A 19580-nucleotide genomic window follows, 5' to 3' on the forward strand; every position below is an offset into this window, starting at 1 on the left:
GCCAAACAAATTCTCCCTAACACATGACCGCCGGAATGCCGTGCCCCCTTTGGGCCCCGCCCCTCCCGGCCGTAGACGCCGGGCTCGCGCCGGGAGCACTCGGGCCCACCCCCTCGCCGAGCCCCGCCCCCTCGCCGAGCTCCGCCCCGCCCCTCCACTGTCCCGGAACGTCCTGTGTTTGCCTTAGAGGAGGCGGCGCCGGCTGGGCTTGCGGCGCGGCGGCCGTGTCTTTTTTGTGCATTCCTGGTTTCTGTCGCTCTGCCGGCCGATCCCCTGCTTTTGGCCGATCGCTCCCCAGACCCTGGTGAGTAGCTGCAGGATTCAGGGCCCACAGCCCGACTGAGGCCGGCACGAGACCCACAGCAAGCGCCTGCGCGCTGCCCGCCTGCCAATCTGCTGGCCGCATTCCGCCGACGCCCTTTGATCCTGCGCCTCTCGGCCGGGCCGCGGGCGGCGCGGAGCGGGAAAGCGGAGACTCCTGACAACCCCGCCGCGTCTCTTTTGCCCGCTAGCTTGGTTAGTTTTATTGCCTGTTACTCTGCTCTATCCCGACCCCACCGGGCTCGTCTCCAACTCCGCTTTGGAGCAGAACCTCCTGTCGTCTCAGTTTTGCCTTCTCTGCCCAGCAAGTTGGAAATTTCGGAACAGATGGAACTCTTGGTTTAAGCAGGGTTTTTGTACCCCTAAACTGAGTCTCGGCCTTGAGCCGACTGGGAGAGTGGAAGGATCCAGGCCTACTGGGCTCGCGGTGCGGCAGAAAGGTCACTGTCGCCTGTCTCCTGGGGCCTTCGGCATGGGGAAAGGAAAACCAGATGTGGAGGCCACCGCAGAGATGGTTTTTCCACTCACCTGTCAACGTGTTTGGCACGGTTCTTTGCTGCGTCTCAGAATAGAACAGTGCTGGACTGGTTTTTTTTTTTTTGTTGTTGTTGTTGTTTTTGATATTTTTTCTCCTCCAGGAAGTAACTTGAAATACAGGCAGTTAATCGGTTTAATTGTTGTAAGACCTTACAGAAATGTTAGAGGAATATGTGAAAGTGCTTAAAAAATAAAACGGGAAGATAATGTTAATTGTGTGGTCTTCATAAAAAAGACAAAAGGACTGGAATGGGCTGTTTACATAGTATTTAGGCAGTAGTTTGAAAGGAAAATACAAAATCAAGTCTAGATACTGATATTAAGTTGTTGGCAAGTCACTTTCATGACAACATTCTGTTTGTATTGAAGTATATGTAGGTCACCTGAAAAAACTCTGGTGTGCTTGGAATTTCGTGGATTTTCAGGCTCTATGCAAAAGGCGTTTCCAGAACTGCTTCTGTTATTTGTGTGCTGAATAATGACAGTATGATGAGAACAGAAATGAAGTAAGTTGTCTTTACATCAAGATTATGGAGTATCAGCTAAGCATTGTTCTCTAAGTCTATAAATAAAATCGTGACATGTTAGCTACTTTCATTCATGTCACTAAACTTACAATAGTACTTTTTCTAAACTTGATTTGGCTACTGCAGGAAGACATAATAGCATGAAGACAAGAACTTGAGTTCTAGTGCCAGACTTGGTCTCTCCCTTGCTGGTTGCCTTACTTAGCCATTGGTTAGCACAGAGACTTTGTAACAAAGTTACCAACTATTCAGTTTCATTATCTGTAAAACAGTGTGTGTGTGTGGGGGGGGGAAGTTCAGTTGTAAGTTGTTGTGAGCATTAAAATGGAACAAAGAGATGACTTTTGACTGAATTTCTTTAACCAAAGGGGAACAAGTATTTACAAGTTAACTGACCTGGGCAAGGAAGCCTTGTTATAGAAACTGATTTTGAAACTTACAGGTGTGTCTTCTAGTGTTAGTTATATTTATCTCTAGTGGCTTCACACAGAATAAAATGAGGAAGAAACAAGCACCAGAAGTCTGTGTAATTTAGTTTAGTTAATAATAATTAAAAGGTGAAATCTGTTTGGCTTTTGTAAGTTACATGATAACAGCAAATTAAAAAAAAAAATTGGTATTACCTTGCTCTGCATCTTTTAAATCTTTTAGCTAGCTGCATATGTCTTAACAGTTTATTAGATGTCCCTAAACCTCCAAATCACCTTAGAATTTCAAAAGATTTCATAAAAGTACAAAACTCAAAAACAGAAACCATAGCTTAAAAAAAAAGCAAAACTATTGTTTATGACTGTTGAGATACACAAACTGCCTTTTGAGAAGAGAACAGATGTTTGATAGCCAACATCTTGAACCTGCATCTTCCTGTTTGGGAAACCTGTATGTTTGCAATTAACTTGTAATTTTTTTCCCTATGGGGTGACTTCTAAAACGTCTTTTTTTTTGTTGAGGCAAAATAACTACCTTTTACTGCAAGATCACATGTTTAGCCACAAGCATTCTGGTGGCCTTGTAGTATTTAAGATGATAACTTTTATTAAAATGAATTTTGAAAATTATTGGATCTTTATATAAATTCGTCCTATTTAATATTTTCAATATGGACTGTAAACATTAAGTGTGTAGATGGGCAGTAGAATCTGTTTATGTGTATGCTGCCCAAATATACACCAATATATAAAAAGGCCAGAAGTTCAGTTATTTGAGCTGAACACTTAATGAACACTAACTGTGCATAAAGTATATTAGACTCTACTGAAGTATGAAGGTAAAGGCTCTATGTCCGATGGTTAAGGCATCTAGTAGGGGATATAAAATATGTAAATACACAGCATTATGTAATAAAGTAAGAAAAACAACAGTTTAAAAAGTAGATAAAAACTGTAACAATAGAATATGTGACAGAGCAAGTAGGTATCACAAAGAGGAGGGATTTCAGCCTTGACGTGGAAGGTGAATGGTATTTTAAAAGTTGGCCATACAGAGAATAGCTGTCTCTTAGAATTAAATGAATTGGCTTTTAATTGCTTGTTAGATACTCATCTTTAATCATCATCATCATCATCATAAATACTAGCTTGTATTTATTTAGTATTAGTGTAAATTAGACATAATTCTGAGATTTTTAAAAAATATTATTCCATCCTCTCAAAAATCCTATAAGTGAAATAATAACTCAATTTACAAAGGAGTAAATAAAGAAGCACAGAAAGCTCAGGCCACTTGTATAGGTCAAATAACTAAAAAGATGACATAGCTGGAATTTGAACTCAGGTATTTGAACTGAAGAGCCCCATATTTTAAATTATAATTCCAGTTGTCTTTATTTAAGTTGAGATGACTTCTTGTTAATCCAAATATGGAGGTTGAGGATAGAGCCAGTGGATTATCTCTTAAGATTGAACTGCTATAATGATTGATAAACATTTTAAATGAGTTAAATAATGTACAAAGAAAGAGGGAGGGACCACCTTTAGAAACTATAGCTGTGATGCAAGCATCAAAAGTGATCCACATAACCAAAAATATTTATATACCCTTAAGATTTTGAAATGATGAAAAAAAACCCTACATTTGTAGGGAAGAGGGGGAAAGAAGGCAGCTTGCATAAATGGATGTGTATTTTGTATTCATCTGTAGAATTGGGAAATGAACCTAACCCTTTTTTTAAAGTTTCAGTTACTTCTTGTACTTCTCTACTTTTCATTTTCTTAAGGCTAAGTAGTATTTACTGTTAGATTAAAATATTACTCTTGAAATTTTTCTTTCTCAAACGTTATGTTGCATGATTAATGGAACTTTGTCAGTAGGCAAAATAGATACTACACTCCTTTTTTAGAAGAGGGTAAGGGACTTACCCAGGATCACATGACTAGCTCAGCATGGATAATTTGAGCTTACGTTTTCAGATTTCAAGATCAATATTCTTTTCGTTATACATCCTGATCTTCATTCATCTTTGTATTCCACCGAAGTCAGCATTGCAAACATCAGTGTCTTAACTAAGTTCTAAATCCATTAGTCACGAGCATTGATTACTATTGATTATTTCCTTGTAGAATAGCTACCCAAACAAATCTTTTTCCTTATGAAGCAGGGTTGTCCTACTTTTTTTGTCTGCCATACATCAGAAGCATAAGAGTTGTCTTGGGCCATACATTAAATACATAAACAATACACAAGGCTGATTAGCAGAAAAAAGTCTCTGCGTACTTTTCCTGATATCCCACACTACAGATAAGCAAAAAAGGTCCTCACAAAATCTGCATAGGCCCAGCCACAATAAGATGGACACCCCTTGAAGTATTATGTTCTTATTTTAAAAGAGGGTAAGAAAATAAGAATGTGTTTTGTCACCCAAAGGTAACTACGACATGTGTAAGTATATCTCTTTATATCTTTACTCTAGTTAAAATCATATTGCTTCCATAATTTTTTTTGTTTGTTTCATGCCTTGTCAAAATTCTCACTTGCTTTAAGCAAAGGAAAGATTTATCGTTATGTAAATAATTTGGGAATTTCAGGACAAGAAATTATAGTGGAAAGCCAAAACAGTTATCATCCTTTAATTCCTATCATGTATAATAGCGCTGCCACATTTCACACAGAAATTTTACTGCTTGGAATCATGTACTTCAGAGCTGGGGAGTTGAGCCTTTTCAGAAATAAGTAGGTATTATGTTCACAGCTCATGTCCTTCCATTTATTGGTGGGATTCTTTTTTCTTTTGTAATTTCTTTTTTTCAGTTTTTGTCTGGGTCTAGGTTTGAACCCACCACCTCTGGTATATGGGACCAGCACCCTACTCCTTTGAGCTACAGATGCCACCCTTTTTTTTTTTTTTTTGAGACAGAGTCTCACTGTGTCACCCTTGATAGAGTGCTGTGATGTCATAGCTCACAGCAACCTCAAACTCTTGGGCTTAAACGATTCTGTTGCCTCAGCCTCCTAAGTAGCTGGGATTACAGGCACCCGCCACAATACTCGGCTATTTTTTTTGCAGTTGTCATTGTTGCTTTAGCTGGCCCTGGCTGGGTTCAAACCTACCAGACTTGGTGTATATGGCTGGTGCCCTAACCACTGTGCTACGAATGCCGAGCCTTCTTTCGTAATTTCTAATTTTCAGATAATTTTCAACTTACAGACAAGTAGCAAAGTTACTCAGTTATTCTCAATTATTCCTATATATTTTCTGGCACATTCACTAAATGATAAAGTTCTACCATATTTGTTTATCATTATGCATGCACACTTACATGCTGTACTGTATACGGGTATACATTATATACGTAGTATATGTATGTGCTGTGTGTGTGCCTATGTACATAGCATGCATAAGTGTGTAAGTGTGTATCTCCTCTCAATGGTATATTACCTGATGTTTCCTCATGATTAGATCTGGATTACGGTTTTTTTTTTTCTCATTTTAAAAAATGTTATAGATAGGCCTGGTGGGGTGGCTCACACCTGTAATCTTAGCATTCTAGGAAGCTGAGGTGGGTATTATTGCTTGAACTCAGGCGTTTGAGACCAGCCTGAGAAGAGCAAGACTGTGTCTCTACTAAAAATAAAAGAACTAGCTGGGCGTTGTAGTGGGCATGTATAGTCCCAGCTACTTGGGAGGCGGAGGCAGGAAGATTGCTTGAGACCAAGAGTTTTAGTTTACTGTGAGCTATGATGCCACAGCACTCTATGGAGAGTGACAAAGTGAGACTTTGTGTCAAAAAAGTGTTACAGGAGTGCACACATTTTGTTCACATATTTTGCATTTGTACTTTGAAAGTCAGTATTATAAGTTTGCCAGAATATGTGTATTGCACCTGTTAGGTGTGAGTTTACCTGAGCCCAGTGGTTCTCAACCTTCCTCATGCCTTGACCCTTTAATACAGTTCCTCATGTTGTGGTGACCCCCAACCATAAAATTATTTTCATTGCTGCTTCATAACTGTAATTTTTGCTACTGTTATGAATCGCAATGTAAATATCTGTGAAAGGGTCATTCAATCCCCAAAGGGGTCACGACCCACAGGTTGAGAACTGCTGCCTTAGCCTCCTCTCCCCTCCCCTCTATAGATTTCCATCAACTAGTTCCAATTTAGAATTGAGAACATGTGGCATTTATTTTTCCATTCTTGTGATTCTTAACTTAGAGGAATAGCCTTCAGTTCCATCCAGGTTGTTAGAAAAGATAGTAGATTGCCATTTTTTATGGCCAAGTAGTAGTCCATGGTATACCACATTTTATTATTTTATTCATATATTAATGGCATTCAGTTTGCAATTGTAAATTATACTGCTATAAACATTTCAGTGCAAATGTCTTTTTGATAAAATGTCTTTTCCTTTGCATAAATGGGATTGCAGGAACAAAAGGTAGGTCTACTTTTAGTTTTTTGAGATACTAAATCCATATTACTTTCCCTGAAGCTTGTATAGTTTGCAGCCTCACCTATAGTGAATGAGTGTTTTGTCTCTCCACATCCACACCAGCATCTGTTGCTTTGGAATTTTTTGATATGCACCATTTTCACTGGAGTTAGGTGATATCTCATTATGCTTTTGATTTGCATGTCCCTGATGATTAGAGAGGATGAGTGTTTTTCATGTGTTTGTATGCCATTAGACAACCTTCTTTGAAAAGTTGACGTTCATGGTTTATGCCCACTTTTTTAATGGGGTTATTCAGTTTTTTTCTTGTTGATTTCCTCAAGTTCTTTGTAGATTCTAGTTATCAGCCTTTATCAGATGCACAGTATGTAAATATTTTTCCCATACTAAAAAGATAGAATATTTCATTGTATTAATAGTTTCTTTGTGCAGAAACTTTATTTTTGTTGTTACTCTGATTTGCCTTCAGGTCTTCTTCATGAATTCCTTCCCTAGACTGGTATCTGTAAGAGTTTTTCTAACACTTCTAAAATTCTTACAGTTTCATACCTCGGGTTTAAGTCTTTTATCCATCATGAATTAATTTTTGTGAGATCCTGGTTCATGAAGTCTTTTACATGTAGCTGTTCAGTTTCCCCGGCACCGTGAATAGGGATTCTTTTCACCAGTGTGTGTTTTTGTCCCTTCATCAAAGAGCAGATGGGAGAGTGAGGAGGGTTTCATTTCTGGGTTCTCACTTTGATTCCGAGGTCTGTGTCCTGTTTTCTGCTGTTCAATTTGACAGGATTATCACAACACGATTCCAGGTTTTTCTTAGTACATCCTTTCTGGGGAATCATGATCAATCTGATACCAGAATTTCAGGTTCTTGTTCTTGGCGATTTGAAGAATAAATCCATGGACCACAGATTGATGGTAAAAGAGAATTTATTTACAGAAAAGAATACGAAAACACTAAAGCTCCCGGAGAGAAAATCCAAGTCGGGGAGAAAAGCTCTCCCTGTCTCTCTCAATCTAGCGGTATATATAGGTGCACGAGTTCCTTGGCCAGGAAATGAATGGACACAATCTCTTCCGCTGAGGTGAAGTGATTAAATGCAATAATGAATGGACACAGTCACTTCCGCTGGGGCAAGGTGAATGAATGTATTAATGAATGGACACAGTCCCTTCAGTTGGGGCAAAGTGAATGAATGTATTAATGAATGGACACAGTCCATTCACGGAATTGAGGCCTAGGAAACTTACATGAAATTGACCTAGGCATAGGAAACGGGGGTTCCGGTTTTAGTCACAAGAGTAAAGGGAAGGAGACACTGAGGCGCTGTTGTCTCCCCAGCAGTTGTTCCGCTCCTTAGGCTATTGGAGCCTTTGGTGGGGGTGGGAGTGGGAGCCGCCCCTTGCCTACCCTCCAGCTCTCTGGTTCCTCTGCGGACTGTCGCTGCACCAAAACAGCGGAGGCAGCAGGTCCTCTAGCTCAGCTTGGCTGAGCCAGCTGGGGCGCCACCACCCCAACTGTTCTGTATCAATACCTATTTACACAAAATTAACTGACAAAAGTTAATTACCCATTAATTTTGATCTCTAGTTTGAATTGGTATTTGGTAGGTTTTCCACCATTATTATATTCCTCTTTATAATTATTAATAATAAAACATCTTCTGAAGAAACATTTTGCCAATAATGTAGATATACTGTCTCTCATCAAACTTGTACTTTTCCATACAGTATCTGTTTATGATTCTCACCTGGCAGTTAATTCTGTTTATTTTGTGTTGCTATTACCTGAGATTGGGTAATTTCTAAAGAACAGAAATTTATTTCTAAGAGGCTGAGAAGCCCGAAAGTCAAGGCACCAGCAGGTTTTGCTTGTCTGGTGAGGTCTGTTGTCTGCTTCCTTGATGTCTCCTTAATGCTGTATTCTCTGTGGGGAAAGAATGCTGAGTCATTCTGGTGGAAAAGCAGAAGAGAGCAAACCCATTCCCTCAGCTGTTTTTATAGAGGCATTAGTCCAGACCTGTCTGGTCTTTTGCTAAAAGTTCATCTTCATGACTTTTTCTAGAGAAAAAGGGGAACTAATATGATTGAATACAGTGATGGGGAAGAGTTAGGATACCAAATAAGATGTCCCATATTTAGTAATCAATATTGTTTTATCAAATTTCTTTGAATTTTATATGCACTTAATTATATATAATTATTATGTGTTTATATTATATGCAAATATGTATCTTGTGTCCATATATGACCTAAAATGTATTTTAATATCAGTTTATGTCTGTTCGTGTATATATGCTCACGTGTATATACATGCTTACATGTACACATGCATATGCACATGAATACATGGATGCCTACATATAGAATATATAGTATACATACATGTGCATATGTAATGTGTATACATGCCATATTTACTTAAAATTTTAAAACAGGCAAAAGAAAATTAATATTGGCTAGGTATGCTTGTATGGTGGCGACTATAAAAGAAAGGTGAGGTAAGGGTAAGCACAAGACTCAGGCAGTGTCCGTAGGCAGGGGGAAAGGCAGGGCTGGGTATTGGAAGGGACACGAGAGGTGGAAAGGAGGTTTTAAGTTGATAATTTTCTTCTTAAATGTTTACTTACGGTTTAAATTAGCCGTCTTCTGTATTCTTTCGGTATGGTATAATTCACAACTTAAAAAGATTGACAGTGAAAATAATCTGTGATTTTATCTCTAGAATAAATACGGGAGGTCATCTTAGTGTTTCTGGAATATGCATGTGAGAGGAGCAGTTTGTAGGAAGTTTTACTTGTCTTTTCTATCAGAGCAAGTTTACTTTAACTGAATTTCCTAGAGTAACAGCAACGTGAAATATCATAGGAAGACATATTTTATAAAACAGTCAAGGTCAACATTTTGCCCAACACCTTTATAATAAGAAATTTGTATATAAAAACCTGAAAACCTTTTTATATGTATATATACCTAAATATATATACCCATGAACATACCCCCAGTAATATATGTATTAATATATGCATGTCTTATAAAAATAAAAACATATGTTATTTTATTATTTGTATTTATTTATTTATTTATTTATTTTTGAACTGTTGCCCTGGGTAGAGTGCTGTGGCGTCACAGCTCACAGCAACCTCCAACTCCTGGGCTTAAGCGATTCTCTTGCCTTAGCCTTCCAAGTAGCTGGGACTACAGGCTCCCGCCACAAGGCCCGGCTATTTTTTTTTTTTTTTGGTTGTAGTTGTCATTGTTGTTTGGCAGGGCTGGGCTGGATTTGTACCCACCAGCTCTGGTGTATGTGGCTGGCGCCTTAGCCGCTTGAGCTACAGGTGCGGAGCCAACATATGTTATTTTAGAAATTGTTTGTTGATACTTATAACCTCTGTTAAATAAGATTTTCACAGTTACAAATTAATGAGTTTTTTAAAAATTGGGAATATCAAATTTATGAATGAATATTCTTTTTTTCTCTACTATTAAAGTTTTTAATTTTGTTCTATTCCATTACTTTTCAAAATTTTATTTAAAATATATGATTATTCCTTTCTTGTGAAATACTTATTTTAGTTAAAAAAAAAAGTGTCTTATGAAAATCCATTTAATGACCAGGCTTTTCATATACTTGTAAGTATTTCCTTTTTTTTTAACTATGAATTTTAAATTTTACACTTAGGTTTAGAAAATTTTATTCTATATATACAGAATATTCCTTTTCTAAATTCAGTATGCACAAAATCTCTTGAAATAATGAAAAATATATTTATTGCCATTTACTCATGTGTAGATTCTTTTGAAACCAGTATTTGATGGCATAATTACTATCACAATATACTTTCTTAATTTTTCAATGTAATGAACATTATGGAATTTAGTCTTCATTTTGAATATATTGGAAAATATTGCTGATATCACTTACTAATTATCTTTTTTCAAAAAATTGCAGTGAAACAGTTACTATTTTGGAGTTTAAAGTATGTCATCATGGCAAAGTTTCGGAGAAGGACTTGCATCATTTTGTCACTTTTTATTCTGTTTATTTTTTCTCTGATGATGGGTTTAAAAGTGCTAAGACCCAATACAGCTGCTTTTGGAGCTCCTTTCGGACTTGACCTTCTTCCAGAACTCCATCAGCGAACTAATCATTTCAGGAAAAATTTTGATTCACAAAAGAGTGACATTATCAACAGTGAAACAAATACCAAGAATTTAAAAAGTGTTGAAATCACTATGAAACCTTCCAAAGCCTCTGAACTTAACCTGGAAGAACTACCACCTCTGAATTATTATTTGCATGTATTTTATTACAATTGGTATGGAAATCCACAATTTGATGGTAAATATATACATTGGGACCACCCAGTGTTGGAGCATTGGGACCCTAGAATAGCCAAGAATTATCCACAAGGGAGACATAACCCTCCAGATGACATTGGCTCCAGCTTTTATCCTGAGTTGGGAAGTTACAGTTCTCGGGATCCTTCTGTCATAGAAACCCACATGAGACAAATGCATTCTGCTTCAATTGGTAATTATTTTATTTCATGTATTCGTATGTACATATATTATTTAAACAATTTTTGTGTAATGCTAAATTACTAATTAGTCTTCACATTGTTATTAATGATATTGTTAAATTAATTCAGATTGCCAAATTAAACATTTAGGTAACCACCTTTTAAACACTTCCTTTAATGCAGTAGTTCTCAACCTGTGGGTCGCGACCCACAGGAACTATATTAAAGAGCTGCGGCATTAGGAAGGTTGAGAACCACTGCTTTAATGTATATTTAATTTCTGATTTGGGGGCATTTCTCTGATATTATTTTTATTGATTTCTAATTTAATCCCCTTAGATTTATTAAATTTTGACATACATAAAGTATAGTGAATTTTACTTTAAGTTTACAGCTCAATGTTGTTTCTTAAAGATATGCACCTATTTGAATACCATCCTAACCAAGAAGTAAAGTATTTCTATAGCTCAAAACATTTCATACGATTCTTTTATCAGCCCCACCTTCCTACTCTACCCCAGGAAATTGGATCCGATTTCTATAGAATAGTTGCAAGTATTCCATTATTTTATAAAAATAGAATCAGCATTTGTGTGTCTGTTTGTGTATCTTTTGCTCACCACAGTATTTAACATGTACCCATGTTATTAACTACATGATTAGTTCAGTCATTTTTATTGCTGAGTAGTAGTTTGTTACATATGATTGTAGCAGAGTTTGTGCATTCATCTATTATTGAGTATTCAAGCCGTTTGACATTTTAGGCATATAGCATCTAATATGTTCATGCTTTTCTACTTTTTAAAACTGTCTTAATAGTCTTTTAAAATTTGTATATTTCATGTATTTTTAATGTAATATTGATACTATTTTAAATATTCCATTTTGCTATTTATTTTCCCTTTATTCCATCTATATTTTTTGCCTTCTTTCTCTGCCTTCTGTTATACCAAATATGCTTATTTTCTATTTTCTTTGGGTTTATTATGTATATTTCCTCGACCTTTTTACATTATATACCTTTAACTTAAGTAATGAGAATTCATTGGTTATTATTATTTTCGTTTCCGCCTCCCCTCACCTTTCTCTTTCCTTTCCTCTGGCACTCCAGTCACTCTCAGTAAGATAGTCATTGTCCCACAGGTGAATTATAGGAAAAAACATAATTTAGTGCCTGAAAATCCTTCTGTTTGTTAATATACTCTTTGTGAAACCTTCCTGTTTTAGTTTCATTTGTCTTGTTAGCGCCCTGACCAGTAGGGCCAGAAGAAGAAAGGGGGTCTTCTATTTTTTTCTATCACTACGTAAAGACCTTGACTCACTGTGGAGCTGATAGGTACATAGGGAAACACAGGCTCTTCCATGAACAGAATAATGCAGAATTTTATGAACCTGTATCAGATATGTGCAAGAGGCCATGTTTTTCTTCTGTGTAATAACTTTTTTCAACTGTTTGTAAACTCTCACTCTCTAGTATAGCCTCAGGACTCTGGTTTCTGTGTTCTGTATTACAATATAAATGGCTTTGGTGAATTGAGACAGCGTGGACTGCTCTGTGTCTCTATGTCTCTGTTTACTCATTTTGAGAGGAGAATCTTTTCTAATTGATCATATTCAAGTCTTTCTTGTCATTTCAAGGCTGCCTTGTTGTGGCTAATAAAAACTGCTTGTTTGACAGAGAAAATGGTTATTCTTAGAAATTTCAGTGTTCTGGGCGGCGCCTGTGGCTCAGTGAGTAAGGCGCCGGCCCCATATGCCGAGGGTAGCGGGTTCAAACCCAACCCCGGCCAAACTGCAACAAAAAAAAAAATAGCCGGGCGTTGTGGCGGGCGCCTGTAGTCCCAGCTACTCGGGAGGCTGAGGCAAGAGAATCGCGTAAGCCCAAGAGTTAGAGGTTGCTGTGAGCTGTGTGAGGCCACGGCACTCTACCGAGGGTGATAAAGTGAGACTCTGTCTCTACAAAAAAAAAAAAAAAAAAAAAAGAAATTTCAGTGTTCTTCATACAAATTGAATAGTATACAATGAGGGTTTTTTCCCCTCAGTTACGTAAGTGTTTATACATTTAAACATATAAACATATATAAATTATATTTATATATGAATAAATACAGTAGAACCTCCATAGTTGACCACCTGCCTACATTGACCACCTCTTAAAATTGACCTAATTTTCACAGACCAGACATGCACCATGTGTACGGCTCAATACATTATGCCTAGTGCCTTATGTGGACCACCTCCTTATGTTGGTTAGTTTCTTGCAGTGCCTTGGTGGTCAGCTTACAGGGGTTGTACTGTATATTTAACTGCCATACTGTACATGGTTACAGTTCAGCTATTATCAGCAAGAAAAGTTATCAGTTCATATTTTTGTGCCTGTCTAATGCTTACAAAGACCTTTTCCCCCCACATAATATTTTACTACTATATCATGTATATGAACATTAATTATTTCTAAACATTTGAATAATACAGTTACTTTTATATAGACAGTTTCAATATTGCAAAATTTTACTTTTTGGTAGATTTTCTGATAGACAAAATTAAAAAGTACACTTGATGCAACTAAAAGTGACATTCCATTCAATCTTTAAATAAAAATAATTTCTTAAATCAGTTAAATATTGAATTGTACTCATTATAATTAGGCAAAATAATTTGGCTGTCCCAATACTGACTCAAAACCCTGTTTTAATCCAGGGAGCTGGCCTGCGGGCTTTGGCATTTATTGAATTGAAGACTGTAAATGAAGACTGTTTAATTTCCTGTGTGGTTGAATATGCTGTGACTACATATTTAACGTTAACATTTGTCCTTTGATAAACATCCTTTTTTCTTAAATTGAATTGCTGTGTGAAGTAATTACAATGTTATATTTGCAGATACTAATATGTTGATTTTCTGCTTTTACAGTTAGAGGTGCCCAATCAATTATTATGTTATCATATCGTATCAAATACTTTACAATAGCACGTGATAGATATGTATCCTTTTCAGGTCTTTTAAGTATCTCACATAATATAGTTTTCCTCTTGTCTTAAAATCATGAGACAATACTAGATGGATACCCCCCCCCTATATTTTTATACAGATTACTAAAATCTCAGTGGAATTATCAGAATATTGACCCCCAAGATGTTCACATTCTAATTTAAAGAATCTGGGAATATGTTGTTGTATGTGGCAAAAAAAGAAGTAGGGTTGCTACTGCAAAAGGTTGCTAATTAGTTGACCTTGAGATAGCAATATCCTGGATTATTTGGGTGAGACTAATCTAGTCACAAGTTTTTATGCATAGAAGAAAAGGAAAAGGGGAGTCAGAGTGATGTCATGAAAGAAGGACCTGGCCCACAATTGCTGTCTTTGAAAGTGGTTAAGGGGTTCGTGAGCTAAAGAATGCGATGGCCTCTACAAGCTCAAAGGTAAGGAAGGGGATTCTCTCTAGAGCCTCTAGAAAGGGATTTGATACCTTGATCTTAGCTAACTGAGACCCATGTCACACTTCTGACAGTACATTTATGTTGTTTTTAGTTATTGTTATTTAAAAAGTTGAAATGTCCAAGAAAATTTGTAAATTCATCTATTTCTCCTTTCCAGTCTCTTAGTTTTTGCAGCAGGTATTTTGAAGGTCTTCTGTTAGGTCCATATTCTATTTTACTATGTAATATTCTTCTTTATTGTTGGTGACATTCTTTGCTCTGAAGTCTACTTTCATTAAGGTAACTATTCCATCCACCTTTCTTTGATTAGTGTTTCCCAGGTGTATCTTTTTTCTGTTCCTGTGCTTTTAACCTAATCTATGCCTTTACACTTACAGTGGTTTTTTTGTATACACCGTATGGTTGAGTCTTGCTTTTCTTTAATCTAACCTGAGAATTATGCCTTTAAATTTGTGTGATTAGACTATTATTACTAACATGACTGTTGATGTGATGGGATCAATTAAAATCTGTGTCTTGTTAGCAGCTTTCTTCCATTCTTTATTTTCTTTTTTTCTCTTTGTTTTCTTTTAGATTAATTGAACAGTTTTCATGATTCCATTTAGTCTCCTGCATTTGCTTATTTATCATTTTTTCCTTTTTGTTAGTCACTGATTCACAATTTACTAAATATACCCCTTTGTATAATCATAGTCTACTTGCAAATGTCACATGTAATGTAAGATCCTTACTACTAATATTCCCCTTGCATACTTTTTGCAAAGTATACATTATGTATACATTATGTAGTAAAGTATACATTACTACTGTTGTTATTACAGTAGACTAGAGAAAAATACTTTCTGTAAAGGACCAGCTAATAAATATTTTTGGAAGCCTTCCACCTTTGCAACCACTCAGCTGTATCATTATGGTCTGAAACAAGACATTATACGATATGTGGACAAATTATAGCCAATTGTCCTGGAAAGGGCGCTATTCGGCCTATGGGTCATAGTTTGCTGACACGTTTTTAACAATCTTTGTCTTTTATTGTTATTTAAAAAGAAAAATTTTCCTTAGATTTATTTATTTTATTTCTAGTATCACCCATATTTTAATGTAAATCCAACTGCATGTCCGGTAATTCTATCTCAAAAATTTAACGTATCTTATAGTACTAATCTGCTTATAGTGAATTCTTTCAAGTTTTGTTTGTATTCTTTATTTTAAAAGATGTTCCCTCCATATAGAATTGGGCAGGTTTAGAGGGTTTTGGTGTTTGTTTCCTTTTGGAACTTTGAAAATGTTACTCCATTTTTTTGTCTTCTGTTATGGTTTCTAATGAGAAGTCTGCTTTAATTTTCAAATATCTTTTTATGCTCTCAGTTTTCTATACTATTTTTTTTTTCTGGCTGCAGTGAGTTTTGGGGGGTTGTTTTCAGCAGTCTGAAAATGATGTACTTAGTTGTTGTTACTTTTCTGTAGTATTTGTCATTCTTGGCCTTTGCTGAGCTCCCTTTCCATTCTATATGAGATCTCTTCCAACATAATAACTCTTTTTTTTGTTTGTAAACAAAAATAAACAAGACCACCTTAATTATTTTATGAAATCTGAAATAGATAACAAAATCATCCTATGAGTTCATGTTTATATTTTGCTCTTTTAAAACTGTATGATAATTACAAGTAATCCACTAACCTCTTTCTTGCCCAAAATAAATAAGAGCTATGGAGTATGTGGGTGGCAGAAAAATTGGATTGGAAAGGGCTTCATAGTGATTTTAAATTTTCTCTTTGATGATTCCACATTTTTTATATGTGAACCTGATTCTGCCTATTGCATTATCTGTTCAGGTGTGTTTTTCTTGCTTTTTGATGTGCCTTATAATTTTTTGTTGAAATTGTGTCGCCCTGAGTAGGACAGAGTGTCTATGTCTAGAAACAAGCTTGCCTTTGTTTCTCTTAAATCTTTAGTTTGAAAGAAAGAATGTTCGGGATGTTTGACAGCACTAGTTAAGTTTCCTATATATAAGGGAACACATTCATTATAAGCTCAGAGTTAAAGGTATAAAATTTATTTACCATTATGCTGTCTTATTGTTACAAATTGTTATTTTGTAATCCTTTTTTGGAAACTTGAGAGCTGTGACTGTGTTATGCATTCTCCCATTTGTAATTTTTAAAACAGACTTTGAATTATGAACTGAATTTATGCCCATTTTACAGGTATGAAAACTTAAGTAAAATAACTTAACTGGGGTATATGTGTATCAAATTACAGAATTATGACTTTCTTCCCTTGGTCTATCTAACTTTATACCTTGTATTTTTAACTCTTACCCTATTTAAATACATCATTTTATGGAACAAAATATTATTGGGTATCAGTTGTGTTGTAGATCCTGCAACAGTGCGTTAGAGGAGTAGGCTCCAACCTTTTTGCCACTGGTTTCATGAAAGGCAGTTTTCCCATGAGTGGGAGGGAGGGGAAAGGGGCAGGGCCCAGAGCCACCGGGAGAGGCTGAGGCTTCCTCCTGCCATGCCGCTAGGTTCCTAGTAGGCCAGGGAACCCTTTTGTCACAGGGACCAGTTTCGTGGAAGATAGTTTTTCCACAGACCAGGATAGCAGGATGGGATGGGACAGGAGGCAGAGTTTAGACCATGATGTAGTGCAGTGGTTAGTAAGAGGCCTTGAATTAGTACCAATCTGGGGGTTGGGGGTTGAGGGACCACAGCTACAGAAGGGATGGCATGAGTGATAGGGCATTTTTTTTTCTTTGCATTTAGCATGCTGGAATTTCAAGAATGGACTTTTAAAATGCCCTAGTTTGTTAAGCACTTACAATAATAGAAATATAGAGTATAGATTTTACTTAGAAATAATACACTATTGGCTTGTTTTAGAGAAACCTTTCTGGTTACTATCAAGGATTCACTACCATTACAAATGACCCACCCTTCTCAGGAATAGGACTGTTATTATCTGGTTCAGAACTGATGAGTGCCACAGTCCAAAAGACAGTATGAAGGTAAATTGGACTGTGGAGCACAGTGTGGGAGTAGAACTAGATAGATGCAAGTCCTAATTGATGCAGTAGCGAAGCTGAAATAAGACAGGGTAAAGAAAAGAAAGGCCATCCTCCCCAAGCCTTAGAGTACAGCCAGAGAGAGGATTAGAGAGCAGGAGAAATCACTGGACTGGAGGGAGCTAGCTGCCGTGTTGGGATAATCACTAGTGTGGCAGTGCCATCCAGCAGAACTTTCTGTGACAATAAAAGGGGCCTCTATCTGTGCTAATACCTTAGGTTGTGTGGGCCATGGTGCATTTGAAATGTAGCTGGTTGACATAACTTTTTAATTCTTTTTAATTTTAATCTATGTAATTGATATATCATTTTGAACAACATACAACTGGGGTACAATGAAGCTGGAGAAAGAGTAAAGAAAAGGTGGAATGAAGATCATTATATTAAGATGTAAAAAGCCGTGTGTGTGTGTGTGTGTGTGTGTCTGTGTGTGCCATGCTTGGGGGTTATGGTTGGAAGAGAGTTGGCAAAATGGGAGGAAAGCACAGAGAACATCATAGAAAAAGGAACCAACATTTATTGAACCTTGTGGTCTAGGCAATGGAATTTTATGTGTATACTTAGGACATATCCTAAAAGGTAAGAACTGCCTATGTTTTGATGGTGAGGCCACAGAAGCAAAAAATTGTTTTGTTTTGTTTTTTTCCCAAGACAAGGTCTCACTCTGTCACCCTGGGTAGGTGCATTGGTGTCATAACTCACAGCAACCTCAAACTTGGACTCAAGTGATCCTCCTGCCTCAGCTTCCCAAGTAGCTGGGTCTATAGGCAACTGCCACTTTGCCCAGCTGGTTTTTCTATTTTTAGTAGAGATGGGGTCTCGCTCTTGTTCAGGCTGTTTTGAACTCCTAAGCTCAAACCATCTACTAGCCTGGGCCTCCCAGAGTGCTAGGATTACAGGGGTGAGCCACTATGCCCAATCAAATTAATGTTCCTTTAGTTTGTATTGTTAATATGTGATGAGATGTTTTAATACATGTTTAAGCCCATGCTTATTCTGGTACACTACCCTTTCTCTCAAAAAAAGAGGGATGGAGGGAGGGGGGTGGGGCCTTAGTGTGTGTCACACTTTATGGGGGCAAGACATGATTGCAAGAGGGACTTTACCTAACAATTGTAATCAGTGTAACTGGCTTATTGTACCCTCAATGAATCCCCAACAATAAAAAAAAAAAAATGGGAAAAAAAAAAAAAAATCTTTCCAAACTATATTAATAGAGTATTTTCTCTAAGAGAATTATACTAAATATCATTTTCAAAAAAAAAAAAAGAGAATAGTAGATAAAATAGGAAAAGGGCAAAAGTGATAATTTTGTGACCATTTCAAGTTGATTGTACACTATTCTTTTTTTTTTTTTAATGCTTTTGCAAATTGAGATCATGGATACATCTTCCTCCAGAGACAAAGTGCTTTTACTTTTGCTTGGTTGAGAATAGCAGTCTGGGGCGGTGCCTGTAGCTCAAGGAGTAGGGCGCCGGTCCCATATGCCAGAGGTGCGGGGTTCAAACCCAGCCCCGGCCAAAAACTACAAAAAAAAAAAAAAAAAGAGAATAACAGTCTGGGGCAGTGCCCATAGCTCAGTGGATGGGACGCCAGCCACATATATTGAGGCTGTCAGGTTCAAATCCAGCCAGGGTCAGCTAAAACAACAATGACAACTGTAACAACAACAACAAAAATAGCCTGGCGTTCTGGTGGATGCCTGTAATCTCAGCTACTCCGGAGGCTGAGCCAAGAGAATCGCTTAAGCCCAAGAGTTTTGAGGCTGACGTGAGCTGTGACGCTACAGCACTCTACCATGGGTGACAGCTTGAGACTGTCTAAAATAAATAAATAAATGAATAGCAGGCTGGATCCCCTAAGTTAAGTGTAAAGCTAGAGGACTGCACCAGCACCATAACCAGGGGTGTGATCCCCTGTTCTGAGACTTGATTAACTTGTGCAAGTTATGCTCAAGGCCCACCAGCTTCCTCGCTCAGCTTTCTCTCTGGCTTCACATGTCCCTTCAGTTTGGCCAGGGAATTCCTCACTCTTGGCTTTAAGACGTTTTTGTTCCCCACATTTCATTTAATAATTTTGGTTACCTTCATGAGGATTGTTTGGTCTACTATTAGATCAACTGTTAATAGAGACTAGTTTACTATTAGTAGAAACAGTACTCTCATTTTGTTGTTTTTAATTTCATCCAAGAACGCTTTGCTCATAATTTGCACATGCTTCATTGCATAATCTTTCTGTTGTGTGTTCTTTCTTTACTACTTATGTTCTTTTTCATCATTT

The 19580-nt window shown here is 37.0% G+C and overlaps 1 protein-coding gene across 1 annotated transcript in view; it reads left to right on the top strand.

The window, feature by feature from the left end:
- Positions 1-316: 316 nt before the first annotated feature.
- The window catches only part of MANEA (mannosidase endo-alpha), a 32536-nt gene continuing 13272 nt past the window's right edge, over positions 317-19580 (top strand). The window contains exons 1-2 of the mRNA XM_053592333.1: positions 317-1364; positions 10222-10803. Of these exons, the coding sequence (XP_053448308.1) occupies position 1364; positions 10222-10803 (583 nt within the window). The 5' untranslated portion in view covers positions 317-1363. The remainder of the gene's footprint in view (positions 1365-10221; positions 10804-19580) is intronic.

This window comes from Nycticebus coucang, chromosome 5 (assembly GCF_027406575.1).
Source record: "Nycticebus coucang isolate mNycCou1 chromosome 5, mNycCou1.pri, whole genome shotgun sequence".
NCBI lineage: Eukaryota > Metazoa > Chordata > Mammalia > Primates > Lorisidae > Nycticebus > Nycticebus coucang.